At 40.4% G+C, this 19,817-nt stretch overlaps 1 protein-coding gene across 1 annotated transcript in view; it reads right to left on the bottom strand.

The window, feature by feature from the left end:
* Nucleotides 1-19,817, bottom strand: part of Ca10 (carbonic anhydrase 10 (inactive)) — a 508,909-nt gene that overhangs the window by 289,650 nt on the left and 199,442 nt on the right. The window contains exon 3 of the mRNA XM_013077742.3: nt 6,995-7,137. Within this exon, the coding sequence (XP_012933196.1) occupies nt 6,995-7,137 (143 nt within the window). The remainder of the gene's footprint in view (nt 1-6,994; nt 7,138-19,817) is intronic.

Here is a 19,817-nt window from a genome sequence, read left to right as displayed (position 1 = left end):
AATATCCTTGTTTGCAAGTTTGTTTTTTGTTTTGCCTGCAGTCTCAATGAAAGCAGGAAGAGGTCATTCAATTTTCCCTGAGTTCCAGTTCCTATTCTGAAGTTGGATCCAAAGCCCTTTCAAACAGCAGGCTAGTCCTCTGTCCCTGAGGCTGCGTAGGAAAGTGATTCCTCAAGTCTGCAGTCATCACTCTTAAAATATTTTCCTTTGTCACATGTAGTGTTCTTACAACATACTTTGCACAGCCTGAATTTGGGAAGTTTTTAATAAACATATACTGACAAAAGAGCTTGACTTTTATGCCTATGGAATTTCACCCTCTTGGCTTACAGGTACCAGCGTGGCGGCTTGGCTTCCTTAATTTGCCATCCAAATAATTGCAATCACTGTGCATTTGTTATTAATTCCAATGTGTATATTAGTTTCTTTGACAGAGACATTCAAATAGGAATTAAGTTGTGTTTGCAATGTAGCAGAAATCACCACACCTCTGGTAGTGCCTAACAATTGGTGAACACATTCTTCTTTGCGGGTCACAGATATCTCATTGATATCTCTGCAGTCACATTGTAACTTGGCCAGTAAGAGCATTTTTTAAATGTAGAAAATGGGTGTTATTATTAAGTCACTTCGAGAAATGAGGAAACTGAAGCTTAGAGAGGTTAAGCCTCTTACATATGGCTGGTAAACTGTGCACCTCAAATTCAAGCACATCTATCCCCCCCCTGCAATGGAATCCTACATGGTCTTCCCGCTCTTACTTCCTCTTACATTAACTTTTGAAAGTCTTTCTCAGTTTCTGGGAGCCTTAATTCATTCTAGATCCTATTCTCTCTGAAACCATTTTGAAGAATCATTTCTCCTTTCATCCTTCTTCTTGACCATAAGCCCTTCTCTTATATCTCTTACATACCATCTAAAAACCTTACTTCTCACAAAGCTCCCCATGCAGCCACATCTGTAACTTTCACTCCTACCAGCTCTATTGTTCTGTTTTTGTCACTTGTAATTGTGTTACCATAATTTCATTTTTAAGAGCTTCCCAGGCCTCTGGAGTCATCTTCCACCCAGCAATGAGATCATCTCTCTATTTTAACTATGATATTTTAAAATCTGATGTTTGAAGTTTTCCCATCTATGTGTAATGATGCCTAGCATTTCTTTTTACCTGGGTTACCATACTTTCTAAGATAATCTACCCTCTTTCTCCTACAGGTACTGTTCATTCCGTATCATTAGTCTTTTCCTTGTTGATTACAATTAGATACAAATAAACAGACCTTTATTGCTTTCTTCTGAGAAAGTTGCCATAAGAAATTTATCAAGTTAAAAAGTACAGATGAGTAAGAATTTCACCCACTTCTTCAGAAATATACATGAAATTACACATACTCTTTCCATATCAGAGTTTCAGTGTAAAATGGCTCATAGTCTTTAAAGACAGCTAGTGAGTTACAAATAGGTCAGACTATTTGCCTATGAAAGTTCAACATTAGTTACCCAATAGACACCAGCACCATGGCAACATGTGTAGATGAAAAAATGAATCCACCTTTGCTTTATTCCTAATCTTCCACACATGGAACCAGATCATTAGACATTTAAAACCCTGCCAAAAACAATATTTCATCCTATCTACCTTTTCATGCTGGTTCATATCCTACCACCTCTATAAAACCTTCCTTCATCCAATCCCAATTTCTTATTCCCATTAAAAATTAATGTCAAAATGAATGACTTGCTAATAATCATTTCAGAGCTTCTTTAATATCCAGTCCACTGTTATCTCAAATAGTTAAAGTCAGTTACTGCCACTTAACGTCTGTGTATCTTATCTTTTCCCTAAATATATCATATATCATAAGCTTCTCAGAGGAGCATAAGTGTATCACAAGTAAAAGTTCTCAGAACAGAGCAATGTAAACATGCCAGGTATAGCAATGATCACTTGAGTTTTGAGTTAACTATGATCACTTGAGTTTTGGAATAAGATTCATTGGAAAATATAAAAATAGAGATGTTATATAATTTTCCACACGAACCAATTCACATTTCTTATTTTTCAACTTATTTCAATATTTCATGACAAGTATGCTATCTGCAGATTAGTCTTAGTGTCTTATTCTGTTGATAGCCAAGTCACTATTCATCCTGGTGGCACCCCACATTTTCCCCACCTTGAATCATAGTACCTTTTGATCAATACTATGTAGTGTTGATAATCAAGGGTAACCTAGGTTCAGTTCAAGTCAACCAGCTCTATCACGGATAACATCAGAGGTATAAAATGAAAATATAAAAGCACATTTACCTTCAGGAACTCTTAATCTAAGGGCTAATATACTATAAGTCAAGGCTCAAGTCCTGAAAGAAACATTAGTAAGGAATTTAAAGAAGCCAAATGAAACCAGTCACAGTGGCGCACGCCTGTGATCCCAGCGCTCAAGGCTGAGGCAGGATGAACACAAGTTCAAGGCTAGCCCAAGCTATACAGAGAGTTCCAGGCCAGCCTGAACTACACAGTGAGACCCAGTCTCAAACATAAAAACAAAGAAGCAAACAAACAAAAAACCATGTAAAGCCAAATGAAGGGCAACTTCAAGGCAATGAAACTCAAAGAAGATTCATGGAGGAGGAAGCGTTGGAGACACAGATGGTCAGAAGGTAGGAGCAGGAACCCTGAGGCACATCAAGTGGAGGATCTATCATGGCCAAAGTGCAGACTCCAGGAAAAGGAGAGATAGATTCATTTTTTCTAGCCTCTCTGGGAACAGAAGGTACACAAAGTATAAGTGAAATAATCTCTGCAAAGGAGATTTGGGGCTGTGAACACCAGGCTAACAAGTTTGTATCTAATCTTATAGGTCATGGTGATTTTTATTACCCTGTATGTATTTGCTGGATATGTGGAAATGGTCATGGGGATACACCTGCAGCTTTGTGCCCTATGTATTCCATTTGTCCCTTTGCCTCTGTGGTTGGAGGCTGGCTTAGGCAGACTGAGTCACAGATTCCATAGGCTTCCTGTGCCTGACTTCCTTGCACAGGAAGGTTGGTAGGAGAGAAGGGGGAAGGGAAACTGTCAGTTCTTTATTCCCCAGCTTCTTCCCCATGGATTGCACTGAGCTGTCTGCTTCCCTCACTGAAGGTCGGGTGTTCCTCTCTCTGTCTCTGGGTTCTGGTGGTCACTCCCTCCCCTCATCTCTCAGGACCAGGACCAGGGTGGCTATCAAAGATCCCTCTATTAAAATTCCCATGCCTTGCCCAGTATGTATGTTCTTTGTCGCTTGCCGAGGCTCTAATGCAAGCTCCAAGTAATCAGAAGTCAAAAGGAAACTGATGACAACAGTGGGTAGGTACCCCAAGGCCTTTCCCCAAGAACTGTGTTCCTGGCCTTCATTCAGCAAAAAATTAAGAAAAAACCCCACTCAGAGCAGGCTTGGGAATGGCTGGTTCTTTGAGATCACTGTAATGAACGTATGGGCTGCTGGAGGTCAGTCTCCTCTGGCTTGTTGGATCTGACTGTTCCAGTAAACTGAGGTCAGTTATTTATTTCCACCACCTGCCTTCTCCCCAGACTTCCAGACTTAGTGGCTTTCATCCCCCAAATTGGTATTGGATGTCCTTAAAAGTCTGTCAGTCATTTTTTGATCTTGGATTGATTTAGTAGCTTTATTTAAAATCAGATTAATTAGCTCCAAATCATGTAGCATACAGAAGTTAAGTTTAAGAGGGGTCAAGGGTGGAAGATAGGTTTCAAGGTAGGATGCTTGTATTCACATGAAACCAACCTTAACAGAGGGTCATTTAGAAAACGACAATCATTCTGACTTTCACCTTTAAGAATCCTGTGTTAGATATGGACAGCTAAGTCAAAATTATTCCTCTTCCAAAAGAAGACATTGTTTAAGAACTACTGCTGAAAATAAGCAAAAGGCTAAAGAGATCTCATGTTTTTGAATTTTCTAAATTAATTAAGTTTATCGGTACATTTTATTTATTTATTTATTTATTTTTGGTACCTGGGATCGAACTCGGGTCCTTGTGCTTGCGCTTGCACAGCAGGTGGCGAAACCACTGAGCTAAATCCCTGGCCCTATCAGTACATTGTAGATACATGTAATGATCATATTCATCACAGGGAATTTGTACCTGTACATGATATATCTTGGTTCTTCTTTTTGTCCCATTTCCCTTTCCTCTCTCTATCATTTTTAGTTAGAAAAATATTCTCTATTATATCCAAGTCACAGTGCATTTAGATTCTCATAGATTAATATTCCTAGTTATTTGGTGTTGAAGTTGAATTTCAGCCATAGGCAATGTTAAGGAAAGTCTTTATTCCATCATCTGAAGCCCATGTCAGGTCAAATGTGCTAGATCAAACACAATAACCGGAGTCAGGAAGTGTGGCAGAGCTGCTTCAGGGTTCTGTGCCCAGGCCACTTTTAAAGGCTGGAAGGAATAATGCTCATCAACAACATGGTGACACAAAATACAAAGTTACTGGGGTGCATGTAACCTCCTGACACTCAGCTGATCTCCGACTTCAGAATGTGACACCTTGCCCAAATTCCTCCAAACCTCCAGTCTAACAGGGAGGTGGCTCAAACTTTTCAGTTGAATATTTCTCTAAAGCAAATAGCTAAATGTAGAGCAATATTTTGAATCCTTGCTTCCAAAATGAGTCTCCAACTCATTAAATGCCACTTTTTTTTAAAAAAAAAGCTTGCAAACATGACTTAACTCTAGTCTATCAAGTTGAGGCATTTCATTACCAGGTAGTTTATCCTGCTAGTGTTTATATTTTATTTTCCAGTTTTCATAAATGCAAAGGGTACCTCAGCCAGCTCTCAGCTCTTGAAACTGCTGACAACATACATCATGCCCGATATAAATATTTACATCATCAAAATAAATGTTTCCAAAATCCCAAACTCCAGTGCATCTGAAAATTGATTTGGATCAGGTACACTTCGCTGAATTGGAAAGATGAAAAAAAATACACTTGTCAAAAACAAAATAAAGACTCAAAACAACAGTAACAAACATCATAACACGAGAGGGACTTTTAACACCAGGCTATCACCCAGTCTTTCCCCCAATAATTTCAGGGAGAAGCTATCTTAAAATGTGTTTTTTTCATTTACATCAGCATTTTCCTCTAAGATGATCTAAGGGAAGATGGAATACAAATCTACCATTTCTGCTTGTTTTCCATCTTTCTCACTGTACTGCTTATGTGTGCTTTACCCAAAAATCCTTGAGGTGCATGCCATAACTCTTAGGAGAAAGATCCAGTCCTTACCACAGCCTCAGGATCTGTTGTCTGCCACCTTCTCCAGCCCAGACCCCAGCCACCTGCAATCACTCCTCTCTTTGGTCTTTGAGCATTAGCCTTGCTGGCCAGCTTTTAGGTAATTCTGGAACTCAAGCACCAAATCCCATTCTGTCTCTGGCTATTTGTTTGCTTTTACTGCTTTCCCCTTTGCCTAGAATGCAATTATCCCCCATCATACTCTCCAAGAAAGAAGAGGTGACTGAACATTGAGCCAGTGTCCCATCTTTCCCTTCTTGCACTCTGATCAGTAAACTCTGATCAGGAAGCTCACACGTGCTCATGACTTTAAAAGATGGACCATTTTGGGGAGAGGTGTATGTAGAAGCTGTGCCAATTTTCTTTAGGTTATAAAGAAGCCATAAATGGAACAATAATTAGAGTAGCTTGGCTTTCTCCAGAATCAGAGCACTCAACCAAATGACCTACATAGGATCTTTCTACAAAAAAATGCTTCTCAAGTCATATTTAAATCAGCACATAAATGCGCCGTAGCCAAATGATTTCAATGTCCCATGCAGTGTATTTTTTTTTTTTTTTGTACCAGGGATTGAACTTGGGACCTTGGGCTTGCCAGGCAGGTGGCGAAACCACTGAGCTAAATCCCCAGCCCCTCATGCAGTGTCTTTTAAAACAGGCCTGTGACCTGACCCAAACTTAGTTACACCTTGTGGTGAGTCATTAGGTTCATGTGTGTGGAGGTATGACCATTACATGATAGAAAAGAGACTCTGTTATATTCAAAAGGGGAAAATACAATTTAGAAGCTCCTGGTTGAGGATGATAAACAGATTACATGAGAGGAAGAGGGAGCAGACACCACTGAGCCCAAGCCCTGCATAATCAGCCTCCAGAAGTAATAAAAATTGTCTATGATTTTACCCTTAATTGTTTGCACATTGGTGATTTCTCAGTCCTCTTGAGTTCACAGTCGAATCACTTTCAGACACAATTTTCTCTGCGTGTAGGGTTTTCCCCCATTTTCACAGTAAATGGTAGCCGAACAGAAATGTCTAGCAGGAGCAATGCTAGATCCCAGCAAAGAGAAGGCCCCGTGGGGAGTGTGCTCATCCACAAATGAAGCAGGAGTTTGTCACGGAGACAAGAGAGCACAAGGGGGATTTAGGTGTGAGAATCACAGAGCACAGCTCAGCATTTCTGTGCAGGAGAGAAGATTCTTAGCCAGCAAGATTCCCCTATGAAGATTAATTATTGATTTTCTTATAAATCATCTAAGGTGATTGCTGTTTGTGTTTCCTCCCAGGATCATAAACATCTGATTTTACTTTCATTAAATTTTTTTCCCCCTGTACTGAGGTTAAAAGAAGGCCCAGTAAAGAGTCTCCGAGGAAGGATTTTCCAGCATAATGTGCTGGTGAGACAACTGTGTTTTTAGGCCTTCATGGGGTACCAAGGGATAAGACCTCAGGCAACCCTCATGGGCTGCACAATAATTAGAAGCACTAGAGCTTGACTAGGTGGGGAGAAAAGGCACAACTTAGACATAATTATTTTTCTTGGCAGTGGGCCTGAGGTTCGTGGTTTTTCTAGGTGGAATGACAAAAGCACAGCAGATTGACACCTGCAGGATCAGCTCTCAGAATCAGCACTGACACCAGTCTTCAGCCTAAGGATTGAACCAAGGCCATGGCTTACCTTCCTGCCTCCAGTGTTGATGCGAAGGGGCGTCAGGAAGGGGTCGAAGATCATGTGACTCGTCTCTATGTTGACCGGAGACTGCCGTTTCCCCACAGAACAAAGATTCCAAGCTGAGTTCACCAATCCCCAGAAAGAAGGAACTAGAAACAAAAAGAAGAAATAGAATTAGGTGGGGCAGAAGGTGGAGAAGCAATGTGGAAAGAGCTATGATACCAAGTGCTAAAATGTGCCAGTTGATGGAGATCCCCAGGGGTTGCTATGGCATTTTCCTGGCATGAATCTAGGTCAGTTTCTCTAAGACCTATATTCATGATCTCTGAGGTCAGATTTTCTTGTTGCAGGCCCATTCATTCTGTGGCCTCTTCATTGAGTACAGTTAGCTTTAATACTTTAGTACCGACATCATCTTTCAAGCCACATCAATTCTACAACGTGTCCAAGATACACCAAATATTTAGTTACTCTGGGACTGACACTTTGTTTTCCCACCTGGCAGGAATGATGTGAGAATCAACCTTGTCTAATCTAGAAGGCATTTGATTTTCAAAGAAAGTGTCTTTTGACATATACAAGGTGTTTTTCTATGAGTTGTCAAGAGGGAGTGAGGGAGAGAATTATTTTTATGACCCCCAATCAACACTAGACAGGAGCTTGGTGACTCAACTCTGTCTTTGTTTGGATCAGCACTGTGTCATTAACCTAATGTTCCAGCAGCTGAGGAATGTGATCATTTGATAGGCAGAAAAAAATGACAATGACATTGTGTGCTGAGTGCAAATTTCCAAAGGAAGGCAGGAGAGCTCCCTGCTGTGTTCAGCATCATATTAAAACATCTATTAGGATAAATCATATGGAATGTCCAGTCTTCTTTTCTGCTGAGAAAGTTAGCAGAGGTATGCAGAGTGCCAGCCTACTCGTTTCTATGTCAGGGAAGACACTATACCTTCAGCCTTTGACTGCCCCTCTCAGCACTTCCATTGAGGCACAGGAGCCATGTGTCCTCCATATGCCCTTGAGATTATATGGCCATTCATTCACTCATCCATCCACAGTATGTAAAGTGAACTTCTATCTCATGTTCAGCCCTGGGTCAGGTTGAATCATGAGGAAGCCAGGTAGGCACAGGACGACAAATATACCAGGGAGTTGAGTGTGTTATGACACTATAGGTGTCACCTGTGCCTTCCCTGAGTGGGACCGGGGATGATTCCTGACATAGTGAGCATAGGAAACATGTCACAACCCTGCTAAATATACCTGACCTCTCAAAAACTGGAATTTAATGTACACTTTCACTTTCAGCAGCCTTTGTTCCTGCCAATCACTCAGGCAGAGAAAACCGAGGTACAAGAAGGGTCTTGGAAAATATTTGCCAAACACAGGTTCCATCATTTGGGAGGAGAATTGGGATAGGATAAACAGCATATCTACCCATATCTCAATCCAAGATTCTATGATACTCTTTGCTTCTATCAATGCTGGGCAGAAGGGAGAAAACTAAACTTAAATTCCTTAGATTCCCAGACAAATCTTCAGTACCAAAAAAGACTGCTTTCACTGTGAAATAAGGGAAATACTGAATTAGGTTTAATCCATGGGGACAAGACTCAGATGGCTCCATTCCCTTTAGTTTAACCAAGGAATTTGGATCAGCTTTGTAGCCACTAATGATTTTCAAAACACCATGAATGACCAGAGTTACAGAGAGAGAAAGAGAAGCAAGAGAAGAAGGAGCAAAGGGAAGAGTAGAAGCAAGAGCTTTTATAAATGTGCTTCCTTGGTGGTCTCATTTCTTACTGTTTCAATTATATTATCTCTGCAAATAACATCTTTACAAAGTACTGTGTCCTAGCAAAACTGTAACATTTAAGGAAGTTCTTGCATTAAGAATGTGCTTTTAAAAAGACAAGTTTCTGTATTTCCTATGCTGATCTTTTCTTTAATCACTGGCTTAATCTTGTACTCATTCCTCAATAAATTCAAGTTTATTATTAAAGTCTCCTTCAGGGCATTCTCCCATCTATCTTTGCCAGTGATGTGTGGAAAAGTGGTATATGAAAGGATACCAGGGATACAGTCACAGCACTCACAGAAGGCAGTGAGGTCTCTGGTAAGTCATGTATCCTTTGGGCCTGGGTTGGTCTCTATGGCTTCTTAGGGAGGCTAACTAGTGGCTCCCTTCCAAAAATGTCACATCCTATCTATATGGTACATTATGGTACAGTTTGCATCTGGAATGAGTCCCAAAGGCCTTTCTTCGCACTATTAGAAGGTGGTGAAAAGCTTTAAGAAGTAGGTCCCAGTGGGAAGTTTTAGGTTATCAGGGGTATGGCCTTGGTGGCTGTTTTGAGACTCCATCCCTTTTCTTCTTTGCTTCTCAGCCACCGTAACCTGAGCAGCTTCCTCTGCCCCGGGGTCTTGCTGTGATGTGCTGCCAAGAGCAACTGGGTCAGCCAAGGATGGACTGAGACTTCTGAAACTGTGAGTCGAAATAAACCTTTCTCTTTTTCTAAGTTGATTATCTCAGGCATTTTGTGGCAGTAATGGAAAGCTGAACACACCCTGTAAAAGGTAATTTGCAGATTGTAAGTGAGTTAAAGATCCCCAGATGGGGAGATTATGTGGGTGGAGCCAATGCAATCATGAGAGTGCTTATAAAAAGGAGATAGGAAGGTCAGAGATATAGAGAAAATAAGGATGGAAAAAAGAGAAAAGAGGGAGAAAATAAGTCTGTTGGCTTTGAAGATTGAGGGAAGGGCACAAGCCAAGGAATGTAGGTGGCTTGTAGAAGCTGGAGCAGGTACAACAACAGCTTCTCCACCACTAGCCTCCAGAAAGAACAGAAGATTGCTGTAGTTTTAACCCTGTGAAAATCATTTTGGACATCTGGCCTCCAGAACTGTAGGTAATAAATCTGTGCTGTATTCAACCACTCTGTGATCATGTTACAGCAATATTAAAAAAAAACAAAACTGATACAGCTCCTTTTTATCTTTAAAACTCTGTGAGACAAAACCCTCTTTGACAATCTAGAAGTCTATGTCAGGGGTTTGGTGGCTTCTCTGGAAGGCAGCTGCATGATAAATGTAGCTACAGCTGGTGCACATTGCATTTCATTTACCTCCATGAAAATTATTAACAAAAATAATTCTAACCCCATAAATGGGTTGTAAGGCCACTATCATGTGGCAGCATGGGTGGGCAGATGCTGCTGTGCCACACTAATAAACTTCATTTTCAGAAAGTGGTCCCACAAAAACACAAACAGCAAAATCTTTATGTGAACATCTGCCTTTGCTTTTATTGGGCATGGGATTCTTTATGACAAACAGTTTCAGGGTTTTGCATCCCCTTTTCACTATCAAATCTTGTGCCTCTGATTGTAACTACCTGCTCAGAAATTAGAGAATAACAAAGAAACACTCTGTTATGTCCCACATTGGGTCCACTCCTGCAGGGGCATCTAAGCTGACTCACCAATGACTTGCTGATTTTGAATCAGCCATAAATGAATAGGTTCTTGTTTTGTTTTGGTTTTGTTCATTTGTTTTTTTGTTGCTGTTGTTTTTAGAACTAGAAGCCACTTTAGAGATCATTTGATCTAAACACATATGTGGAATTAAGGACATCAGGGCAAAGTGTAGAGCCTTCAACTCATAGACACTCATCTAGGTAGAAGTGAGGAAAAGCAGAGCAAACACAAGATCTTAGATCTCAAGACTTCCAGTGACATGAGGCTTTACTGATTGAACCATTCTCCTTCAGGAGGCTCCATCCATACGCAGATGATCACAGCCAGAGAATTTTGTGATCACCATGACCCTGCAAACTTTTTGCTGCCATTTTTCTCTTGGTAAATTGAGAGTGACCATGAAAATAAAATTTACAAGTTAAGGCAGTCCCAAGGTTGCCAGTCATGCTGAAAACACCAAATCAGCCTGCGCCCCGGCAGCAATCCACTGGGCCACCCCCCCTGCTCCTTTGGCCTCTTCTCTGTACAGCCACCTGGTTCCATACTACAAAGACGCAGAGGACACCAGACCACCAGAACACTGTACTGGAGCTAATTGAGTTCTCAGCATGTAAAGAATTCCTGCCCAGAGGTAGGAGCTTTTGAGCCACTGTCCCACTGCTCCTGGTCAAGAGGAAGGGGCTGCCCGGCCACCATTCCTCCCATTGCTTCCAGCCCAGAGGAAAGGGCTTTTGGCCTGCTGTCCATCCTTCCGCTCCTGGCCCAGAGGTAGGGGCTTCTGAGCTGCTGTTCCACTGCTCCTGGTCCAGAGGAAGGGGCTTCTGGGCCACCATCCCTACCACCACTCCCGGCCGCTGGCCCACCTCTCCCAGCTCAGAGGAGGTGAGCCGCGTGGGTGCCAACAGCACCCCCCCCCAGTCAAAATGAGAAAACACTTAAATAAGTCTCAAAACCAGACTTCCAGATCATCCACAGCAACCCCAAAGGGAAATGAGATGGAACACTCTGATACTCAAACACCTGGACCCACTGAACTGGCAACAAAAGGGGATCTGCAAAAAATGAAATCAGAAATAATTCCTCAGATAACAGGAGAAATTGTGCTCCTAGTGCAAGACATGATTCATAAATCTAGAGAGGAGCTGAGGAACATGATGGAATCCCAACATAGGAAACAAATGGAATCCATAAAACAGATGCAAATAAATTTCCAGGACACGAAAAACTCCATTGAAAGTCTACACAGCACAATGAGCCAATGTGGGGACAGAATTTCAGATATAGAAGATAAGATTGCAACTAAGGACCAGGAAAAGAAAAATTGTTTCAAAATTATAAGGGAGCATGAGAAATCAATCCAGCAGCTACTAGATGATGCAAAGAAGAATAACATAAGACTGATTGGAGTCAATGAAGAAACAGGAAAGAGTGCAGATGACTTAAAAAATCTCTTCACAGAAGTAATGGCAGAAAACTTCCCAGGCAGGGGAAAAGAACTTGACAGACAGATAAGTGAGGCATATAGGACTCCAAATAGCCTTGATCAAAAAAAATCTACACACAGGCATATAATTGTTAAGATTCCAGAAACTCAACAGAAGAACAAAGTTCTATAAGCAGTTAGAGAAAAGAAACAAATCACATACAAAGGAAAGGCCATCCAAATCACAGCAAACTTCTCAACACAAACCATCAAGGCAAGAAGAGCTTGGAATGACATATTCCAAGCCCTAAAAGAAAACAGCCTCCAACCAGATTGATGCACCCTGCAAAACTATCTTTCAAAATGGATGGAGAAATAAGATACTTTCATGACAAAGAGCACCTTAGGAACTTTGTGAATACCAAACCATCACTCCAAAAAATTTTACACAATATCCTAGGAAGAGACATTGAGGATCACAACCCCAGGAAGCAAAGCAGAATGAACCCATCTGACATGACAAGAAATTAAATGTAAAGGGGGAGGACCCAGCAAAAAGAAAAAGTCATGTCAATGATAAGTCAATACGTTTCAGTTATAACCATCAATGTTAATGGTCTCAATTCACCACTCAAAAGAAATAGACTGGCAGAATGGGTCAAGAAGCAAAATCCAACAATATGCTGCAGACAAGAAATACACTTAATTCAAAAGGAAACTCATAGACTGAAAGTTAAAGGGTGGAAAACAATACTCCATGGGGTGGGAAACTGAAAAAAAGCAGGAGTAGCTATCCTCTTTGCAGATCAAGTAGATTTCAAACCAACACTGATTAAGAGAGACGAAGAAGGACACAACATCCTTGTAAAGGGAAGAATCCAAGAGGAAGAGATGACAATCATAAATATCTATGCACCAAACACTAGTGCACCACCCAACTATATAAAACAAATAATAATGGACATGAAAAGTCATATATGCACTAATACAATTGTAGTGGGGGACCTCAACACCCCACTGTCACAAATAGATAGATCAACTAGACTAAAAATAAGTAATGAAATACTAGAACTCAATTGAACTCTTGAACAAATGAACTTAACAGATGTTTACAGAGTCTTCCACCCCACAAAATCAGAATACACATTCTTCTCAGCTGCACATGGGTCATTCTCCAAAATAGACCACATACTCAAACATAGAACATGTTTAAGTAAGTGCAAAGGAATTGAAGTTATCCCCTGTATATTATCAGACCATAGGGTGATGAAATTGGAGATCCATAGCAAAAGAAACTAAAAAATTTCATAAACATGTGGAAATTGAACAACACACTTCTGGATAATCAATCGGTCACAGAGGAAATTAAAGAAGAAATCAGACAGTTCCTTCAATTAAATGACAATGACAGTACAACATATCGGAATCTATGGGACATAATGAAAGCAGTCTTATGAGGGAAATTCATAGCAGTGAATACACATATTAGGAAAACAGAATGAGCCCAATTAAACAACCTGATGCTGCACATCAAGCTTCTAGAAAAAGAAGAGCAGGACAACCCCAGAGCTCATACAAGGGAGGAAATTATAAAGATCAGAGGAGAAATCAATGCAATGGAGACTAAGAGAATGATACAAAAAATCAATGATGCCAAGAGTTGATTCTTCGAAAGAATCAACAAAATTGACAAACTCTTAGCCAACCTTATCAGAAAAGGGAAAGAAAGGCCCAAATCCATGCAATTAGGAATGAAAAGGGTGAAATTACAACAGACCCAGCAGAAATCCAGAGGATCATCAATACCTACATCCAGAACCTATACGCCAATAAGAAGGAAAACACAGAAGAAATGGACAGATTTCTAGATACATATGAATTACCAAAGTTGAATGAAGAAGACCTAAAAATTCTAAACAACTCAATATCAACCAATGAAATTGAAAATGTAATTAAAACCTTATCAACTAAGAAAAGCCCGGGCCCTGATGCCTTCACTGCTGAATTCTACAAGACATTTAGAGGAGAACTACTGCCACTACTGTTTAAACTCTTCAATGAAATTGAAAAGCAAGCAATACTCCCAAATTCATTCCTGGAATCACCTTGATCCCCAAAGCAGAGAAAGACTCAACCGAAAAGGAGAACTATAGACTAATCTCACTAATGAATACAGATGCAAACATCCTTAATAAGATACTGGCAAATAGGATGCAGAAGATCATCAAGAAGATCATACACTCTGATCAAGTGGGATTCATCCTTGGGATGCAGGGATGGTTCAACATACACAAATCAATCAATGTAGTACACTATATCAATAGAGCCAAGGACAAAAACCATATGATTATCTCCATAGATGCAGAAAAAGCATTTGACAAAATCCAACATGCATTTATGATAAAAACCCTACAAAAGATTGGAATAGATGGTCTCTACCTCAAACTGATAAAAGCCATCTATGAAAAACCAACAGCCAATATCATACTAAATGGTCAAAAACTGAAATCCTTCACACTAAAATCAGGAACAAGACCAGGATGTCCACTATCACCACTCTTGTTCAATATAGTTCTGGAAACATTAGCCATGGCAATTAGACAAGAGAAAGAAATAAAAGGAATAAAGATAGGAAATGAAGACGTCAAATTGGCATTATTTGCAGATGACATGATCCTCTATATAGAAGACCCCAAGAACTCCACCAAAAGTCTTCTAGACTTAATAACCAAATTCAGTCAAGTAGCTGGTTACAAGGTCAACACACAAAAATCAATAGCTTTCCTCTACACCAATGACAGACTCATTGAGAGAGAAATAGGGCAAATAATTCCTTTCACGATAGCATCCACAAAACTGAAATACCTAGGAATCAACCTAACCAAAGACATCAAAGACCTCTTCTCTGAAAACTATGGCACTCTGAAAAGAGAGATTGAAGATGATATCAGAAAATGGACAGACATCTCCTGCTCCTGGGCAGGAAGGATTAATAGAGTGAAAATGCCCATACTTCCAAAACTGCTATATAGATTTCATATGATTCCAATAGAGATCCCAGCAGCATACTTCATGGACCTTAAGAAAACAATCCAAAAATTCATTTGGAACAAGAAGAGACCCAGAGTAGCAAAAGCAATTCTAGGTAACAGAGATATGGCAGGGGGTATCACAATCCCCAACCTGCAACTCTACTACAAAGCTACTGTGATAAAAACAGCATGGTACTGGTAAAGAAACAGACTCGAGGACCAGTGGAACAGATTAGAAGATGCAGAAACAACCCCAGACACACTCAGCCATCTCATCTTCGATGAAGGAGCCAAACACCCTCACTGGAGGAAAGATAGCCTCTTTAATAAATGGTGCTGGAAAAATTGGGCTTCAACTTGCCAAAGATTAAAAGTAGACCTATATCTCTCGCCATGCACTAAACTAAAATCAAAATGGATTAAAGATCTAAATATTAAATAGAAACTCTGAACCAGTTGGAACAGAGGTTAGGTAGAACCCTTGAAGACATCGGTGTAGGAAAAGATTTTATGAACAAAACCTCAGTTGCCCGTGAACTAGCACAAACAATCAACAAGTGGGATCTCTTCTTCTTAAAAGGCTTCTGCACAGCAAGAGAAACCACCAGCAGTGGGAAGAGACAACCCACAATGTGGGAAAAAATCTTCACCTGCTCTTCCTCAGACAAAGGTCTCCTATCTCGAATCTATAAAGAACTTAAAAAGATCAGACCTCCCAAATTTCAAGACCCAATCCAAAAATGGGCATCTGAAATGAACAGACATTTCTCAGACAATGAAGTAGAAATAGCAAATAAATACATGAAAAAATGTTCAACATCACTGGTCATTCGAGAGATGCAAATGAAAACAACCCTCAGATTCCACTTCACTCCAGAAAGAATGGCTGCTATCATGAAATCAACCAATAACAAATGCTGAGGGGGCTGTGGGGAAAGAGGAACTCTGCTCCACTGCTGGTGGGTGTGTAGACTGGTGCAACCACTGTGGAAATCAGTATGGAGATAGCTCAAGAACTAGGACTGGAAGTCCCATTTGATCCCACTATTCCACTGCTGGGAATCTTCCCCAAAGAATTAAAAGAATCATACCCCAGTGATATATGTGCGCCCATGTTCATAGCAGCACAGTTTGTGATAGCAAAAACTTGGAAACAGCCCAAGTGCCCATCAACTGGAGACTGGATAAAGAAAATGTGGTTTTTTTAATAAAATGGAGTACTACTCAGCCATAAAAAATGAGAAATTGGAGACATTTATAGCTAAATGGATGCACATTGAGGTGATACTCTTAAGTGAAATAAATAGGACACACATGTATAAATAACGCATAGTTTCTCTGGTGTGAGAAACTGAAAGTGTAAATGGGGACTAAAATGTATGATAGGTAATGTGAAATAGGAAGAAAATGGGCAAAGGGAAAGAGGTGGGAGGGGTAGGGGAAAGGAAAGAAGGGAATGGGATTAATAGGAGAAAATGGAAAAATAGGAACAAAATCTTTGTAAATAGGGAGGACTGGAGGGGTTGAAGGGAGGGCTGAGCAAGGGTGAAAAATAAGAACCAAGAGAGACTAAGTAAAGGTGCAAATTTCCAATGATGAATGTCATTCTATTGTATACCTAAAATGTACCAATGATTAGAATGAATAATCGATAATGCAAAATAGGAAGAAAAGGTCCACAGGGGTAGGGGTAGTGGGAGGGGCAGGGGAAAGGAAAGAAGGGAAAGGAAAAATGATGAGAAATGGAAAAAATAGAAATAAAGTCTTTGTAAATAGGGAAGGGTGGAGGGCATGAAGGGAGGTCTAGGAATGGGGAAAAAATAAGAACCAAGATGCATGATGTAAAGGTACAATTCCCAGTGAGAAATGTAATTGTCTTGTATACCTACAATGTACCAATAAAAGAATTTAAGGAAAAAATATTTACAAGTTAAAATAAATTTCAAGTTGCAAAGGTTTAAGTCAAATTTCTTTGAAAATCAACTGTCTTAAATAAAGGTAGGATTTTACAATGACCACACAACTAGGGGGTAAAGCAGACAGAATGGTCCCGGAGGGAAAAGGCCGAGAAGGGAGTGTTGGGCGGGTCACATCTGCAGGTCTCTAAGGAGGCCTGATGGGAAACACTGTTCTCAGACCTGTTTCAGGGGGAGTGTAGTGGGGCTGGTTAGGTTCAAGGAGGTTTTGGTCCCTGTCATAAGAGAAGTCAATGCTGTTCGAAACAGTGTTAAGTGCCTGGGCAAGAATTAAAGTGCTGAAAGCTAGTCCAGGGACCTCAAGTACCAAATGGACCAGGCATAGATTTGCAAACATGGTGTATTTCAGACCCATGGCAGATGCCTGAGGATGAAGGCCATGAGACAGAGGGCAGGGAGTGTGAATGCTCGCTGTCCTTGGGCCAGAGCCGGCTGACTTCAGGGCAGGGCAGGGACGCATACAGGAACAGAGGCTGCAAGATTTGGAGTGAGAAATTTCCCTCAGGGTTTCTGCAGACCTCACAGTTATCCGAATGCTCTGATCCTTAATTATCCCCCACAGGGTCGTCCTTCAGGTTTATAGACTTCCCATGTCACCTCTGGGAGCAGAGGGGATGGTTATAGAGAGAGGTGTCACTGATTCTATTTCCAACTTTTGAAAATCACTGTGGAATTCTCTTTTTCTTCATTTCCACGGGTACCCCAATAAATCAGATTTTTAAACTCTTCATTTCTTAAAGCATCAGTTATTATGGCATATCTGCTAATGCTATGCCTTTTCCTAGTTTGATCGATACAGCATATTGTTGAGAAAATAAATAAATAAAGCAAAATTGAGTCAAAATCATTTTAATTGATTAATAGGCAAATGGTCTGAAAATGTTTGAATTCTATCATCCTTGATTTTTTTTCACATAATCTTCTAATTTACATATAAACTAGAACACACAACAGACTTCAATATCTCTGCAAATTAATTTTCAGAGCCAAAACAATGGAATTTAACTGCTATGTGTCATCTTGCCAAGACATTTCCCCCATGGCAACACTACCATTCTTTCCATAAACTACAAATCCCCGCTGGTTTTCTGGCTCTGGGTCCAGTGAGCTATGAAAGATGTTCTGTGTCTACTTTCAACTGCTGAAATTGTGAGCTGTGGCAAACCCAAAGCAAAATGTATCAGCTGCTCATTCAAACCTATGAAATGAAAAAGCTCCAACTTACTTTGGAACTTTTGAGAAAAAACAACAAAGTTGTCACTAAAACAGGAAATAGGTCAAGAGAACAGGGGGCCAGAGGACTCAACTCTGATATTGAGTGCCGAAAGGATAACATTCTCATCCTGGAAAAGATTCTTCAGAGTCATGCCATGTTTGGAGGCATCCTCCTTATTTGTCTGGAGCCCTCAGAACTAGAAAAGAAGATGCTGTTGTGGGAAGAGTGGTAGGGAAGTGGATATGGCTTGTGTGCTTTTGCTAAGTTGTAGGGAAGTAAGGTAAACTCACTTCAAAAGTGTTGACTGGAAATCTATGATGTGTCAGGCATTAGGCTTGGCACTGAGGATTAATGCAGCAAATATTTCCTGAAGAGCTCCTAAGTGCCTGGTATTGTCTTCAGTTTGGGGTTGTTAGTAATGAATGAAATAGACGTGGATCCTGTTTCCGTGTATCTTGCAGTCCAGTGAGTTTATATGTGTCTATGTAGCTAAAACTTTTGGTAAGCATTCTGTAGAGACAATGAAGGTATCAAAAATAGTATGGAATAAAGCAACAATGGGAGACATAACCTAGGCAGAACGACCAGGGATGGTCTCTCTGGAAGTAGCATCTCAAAGATACTGGAAGGACTGGGAGAAGAGTACAAGAAGAGAGTGACCAAGGCAGAGGGGAGAAGAGCATAGGTCTTGGCAAAGAAGAGCTTTCTGTGTTCCAGGAACAGAGAAGTCTGTTGGTTTGAGCCTGATGGACGATAGGAGAAAAGTGAGATGAGAGAGGTCGAGAAGATGGATCAGGGACAGATCTACTTTGTCCCCTTCCACGTGGCCCCACTAGGGACTTTGCATTTTACTCGAATGTAATAGAAAGTCACCGGTAGGGTTTTAGGAATGGGAGTACTCTGTTCTGATTTCTGAATTGAAAGAATGTATCTGGATACATACTGAATGTATTTGGATGGAACACAGCCAAGCGTAATCTTGATTATTCTTGGAGTAGTTTGAATGGGAAAGAATGGGTTCCCAGGCAACAGTTGGGGACATAGGTTTTTAGATGAATTTATTCTAATTACGTAGGGTGTGTTTAAATTCTACCTCAAAGGCAGAACTAATTAAATGTTTTAAAAACTATTCTCTTCAACATATGTGTCCATAAAATAGCATTTTCCTAGGATCCAATGGATGCTTTACAAGTCATAATTTGAAGCAAAGCATATTTTCATGAAGAGACTTGGCTAAGGCAATCTTTTCTTGTTTTTGAGCAATAAACTAAGTCCCCAATTTTGCAGCAAAGGAAAGTAGATGAAGGTTGGGAAAATGAATACTGGTATAAAACATATCTGTGGTGAATTCAGTCCTACAAATAAAGCCTTCCACTTTGATACAGCAATCTCTAACTTTGGGGTTATAAAGCATGTGAATATATTTAAATAAGAACTAATGTCTCTTTCTTGCTCTTTCTCTCACCAGTGCTGATTTACTGTCCCTTCCCCTGTTCTCAACTGTAATAAATCTCCTCTTTGAGCCATTATTAATGAACATGTTAAAATACCCAGTGCTGCAGGCTTTGGGGCACTTTCTGATTTCAGATTTATTTCATAGAGAGAATTGGCCTTGACGTTAACCTCCTTGCTGCTGGCTCCTTCCTCCCTGGCTGGGACTCTGACTCACAGTATGTGGAGACAGTCTAACCAGAGTCTCCC

The sequence above is a fragment of the Heterocephalus glaber genome, unplaced genomic scaffold (genome assembly GCF_053883595.1).
Source record: "Heterocephalus glaber isolate CG9 unplaced genomic scaffold, H.glaber_assembly_v1.0 deba00001773, whole genome shotgun sequence".
Lineage (NCBI taxonomy): Eukaryota > Metazoa > Chordata > Mammalia > Rodentia > Bathyergidae > Heterocephalus > Heterocephalus glaber.
This window is presented reverse-complemented; position numbering and strand designations above follow the sequence as displayed.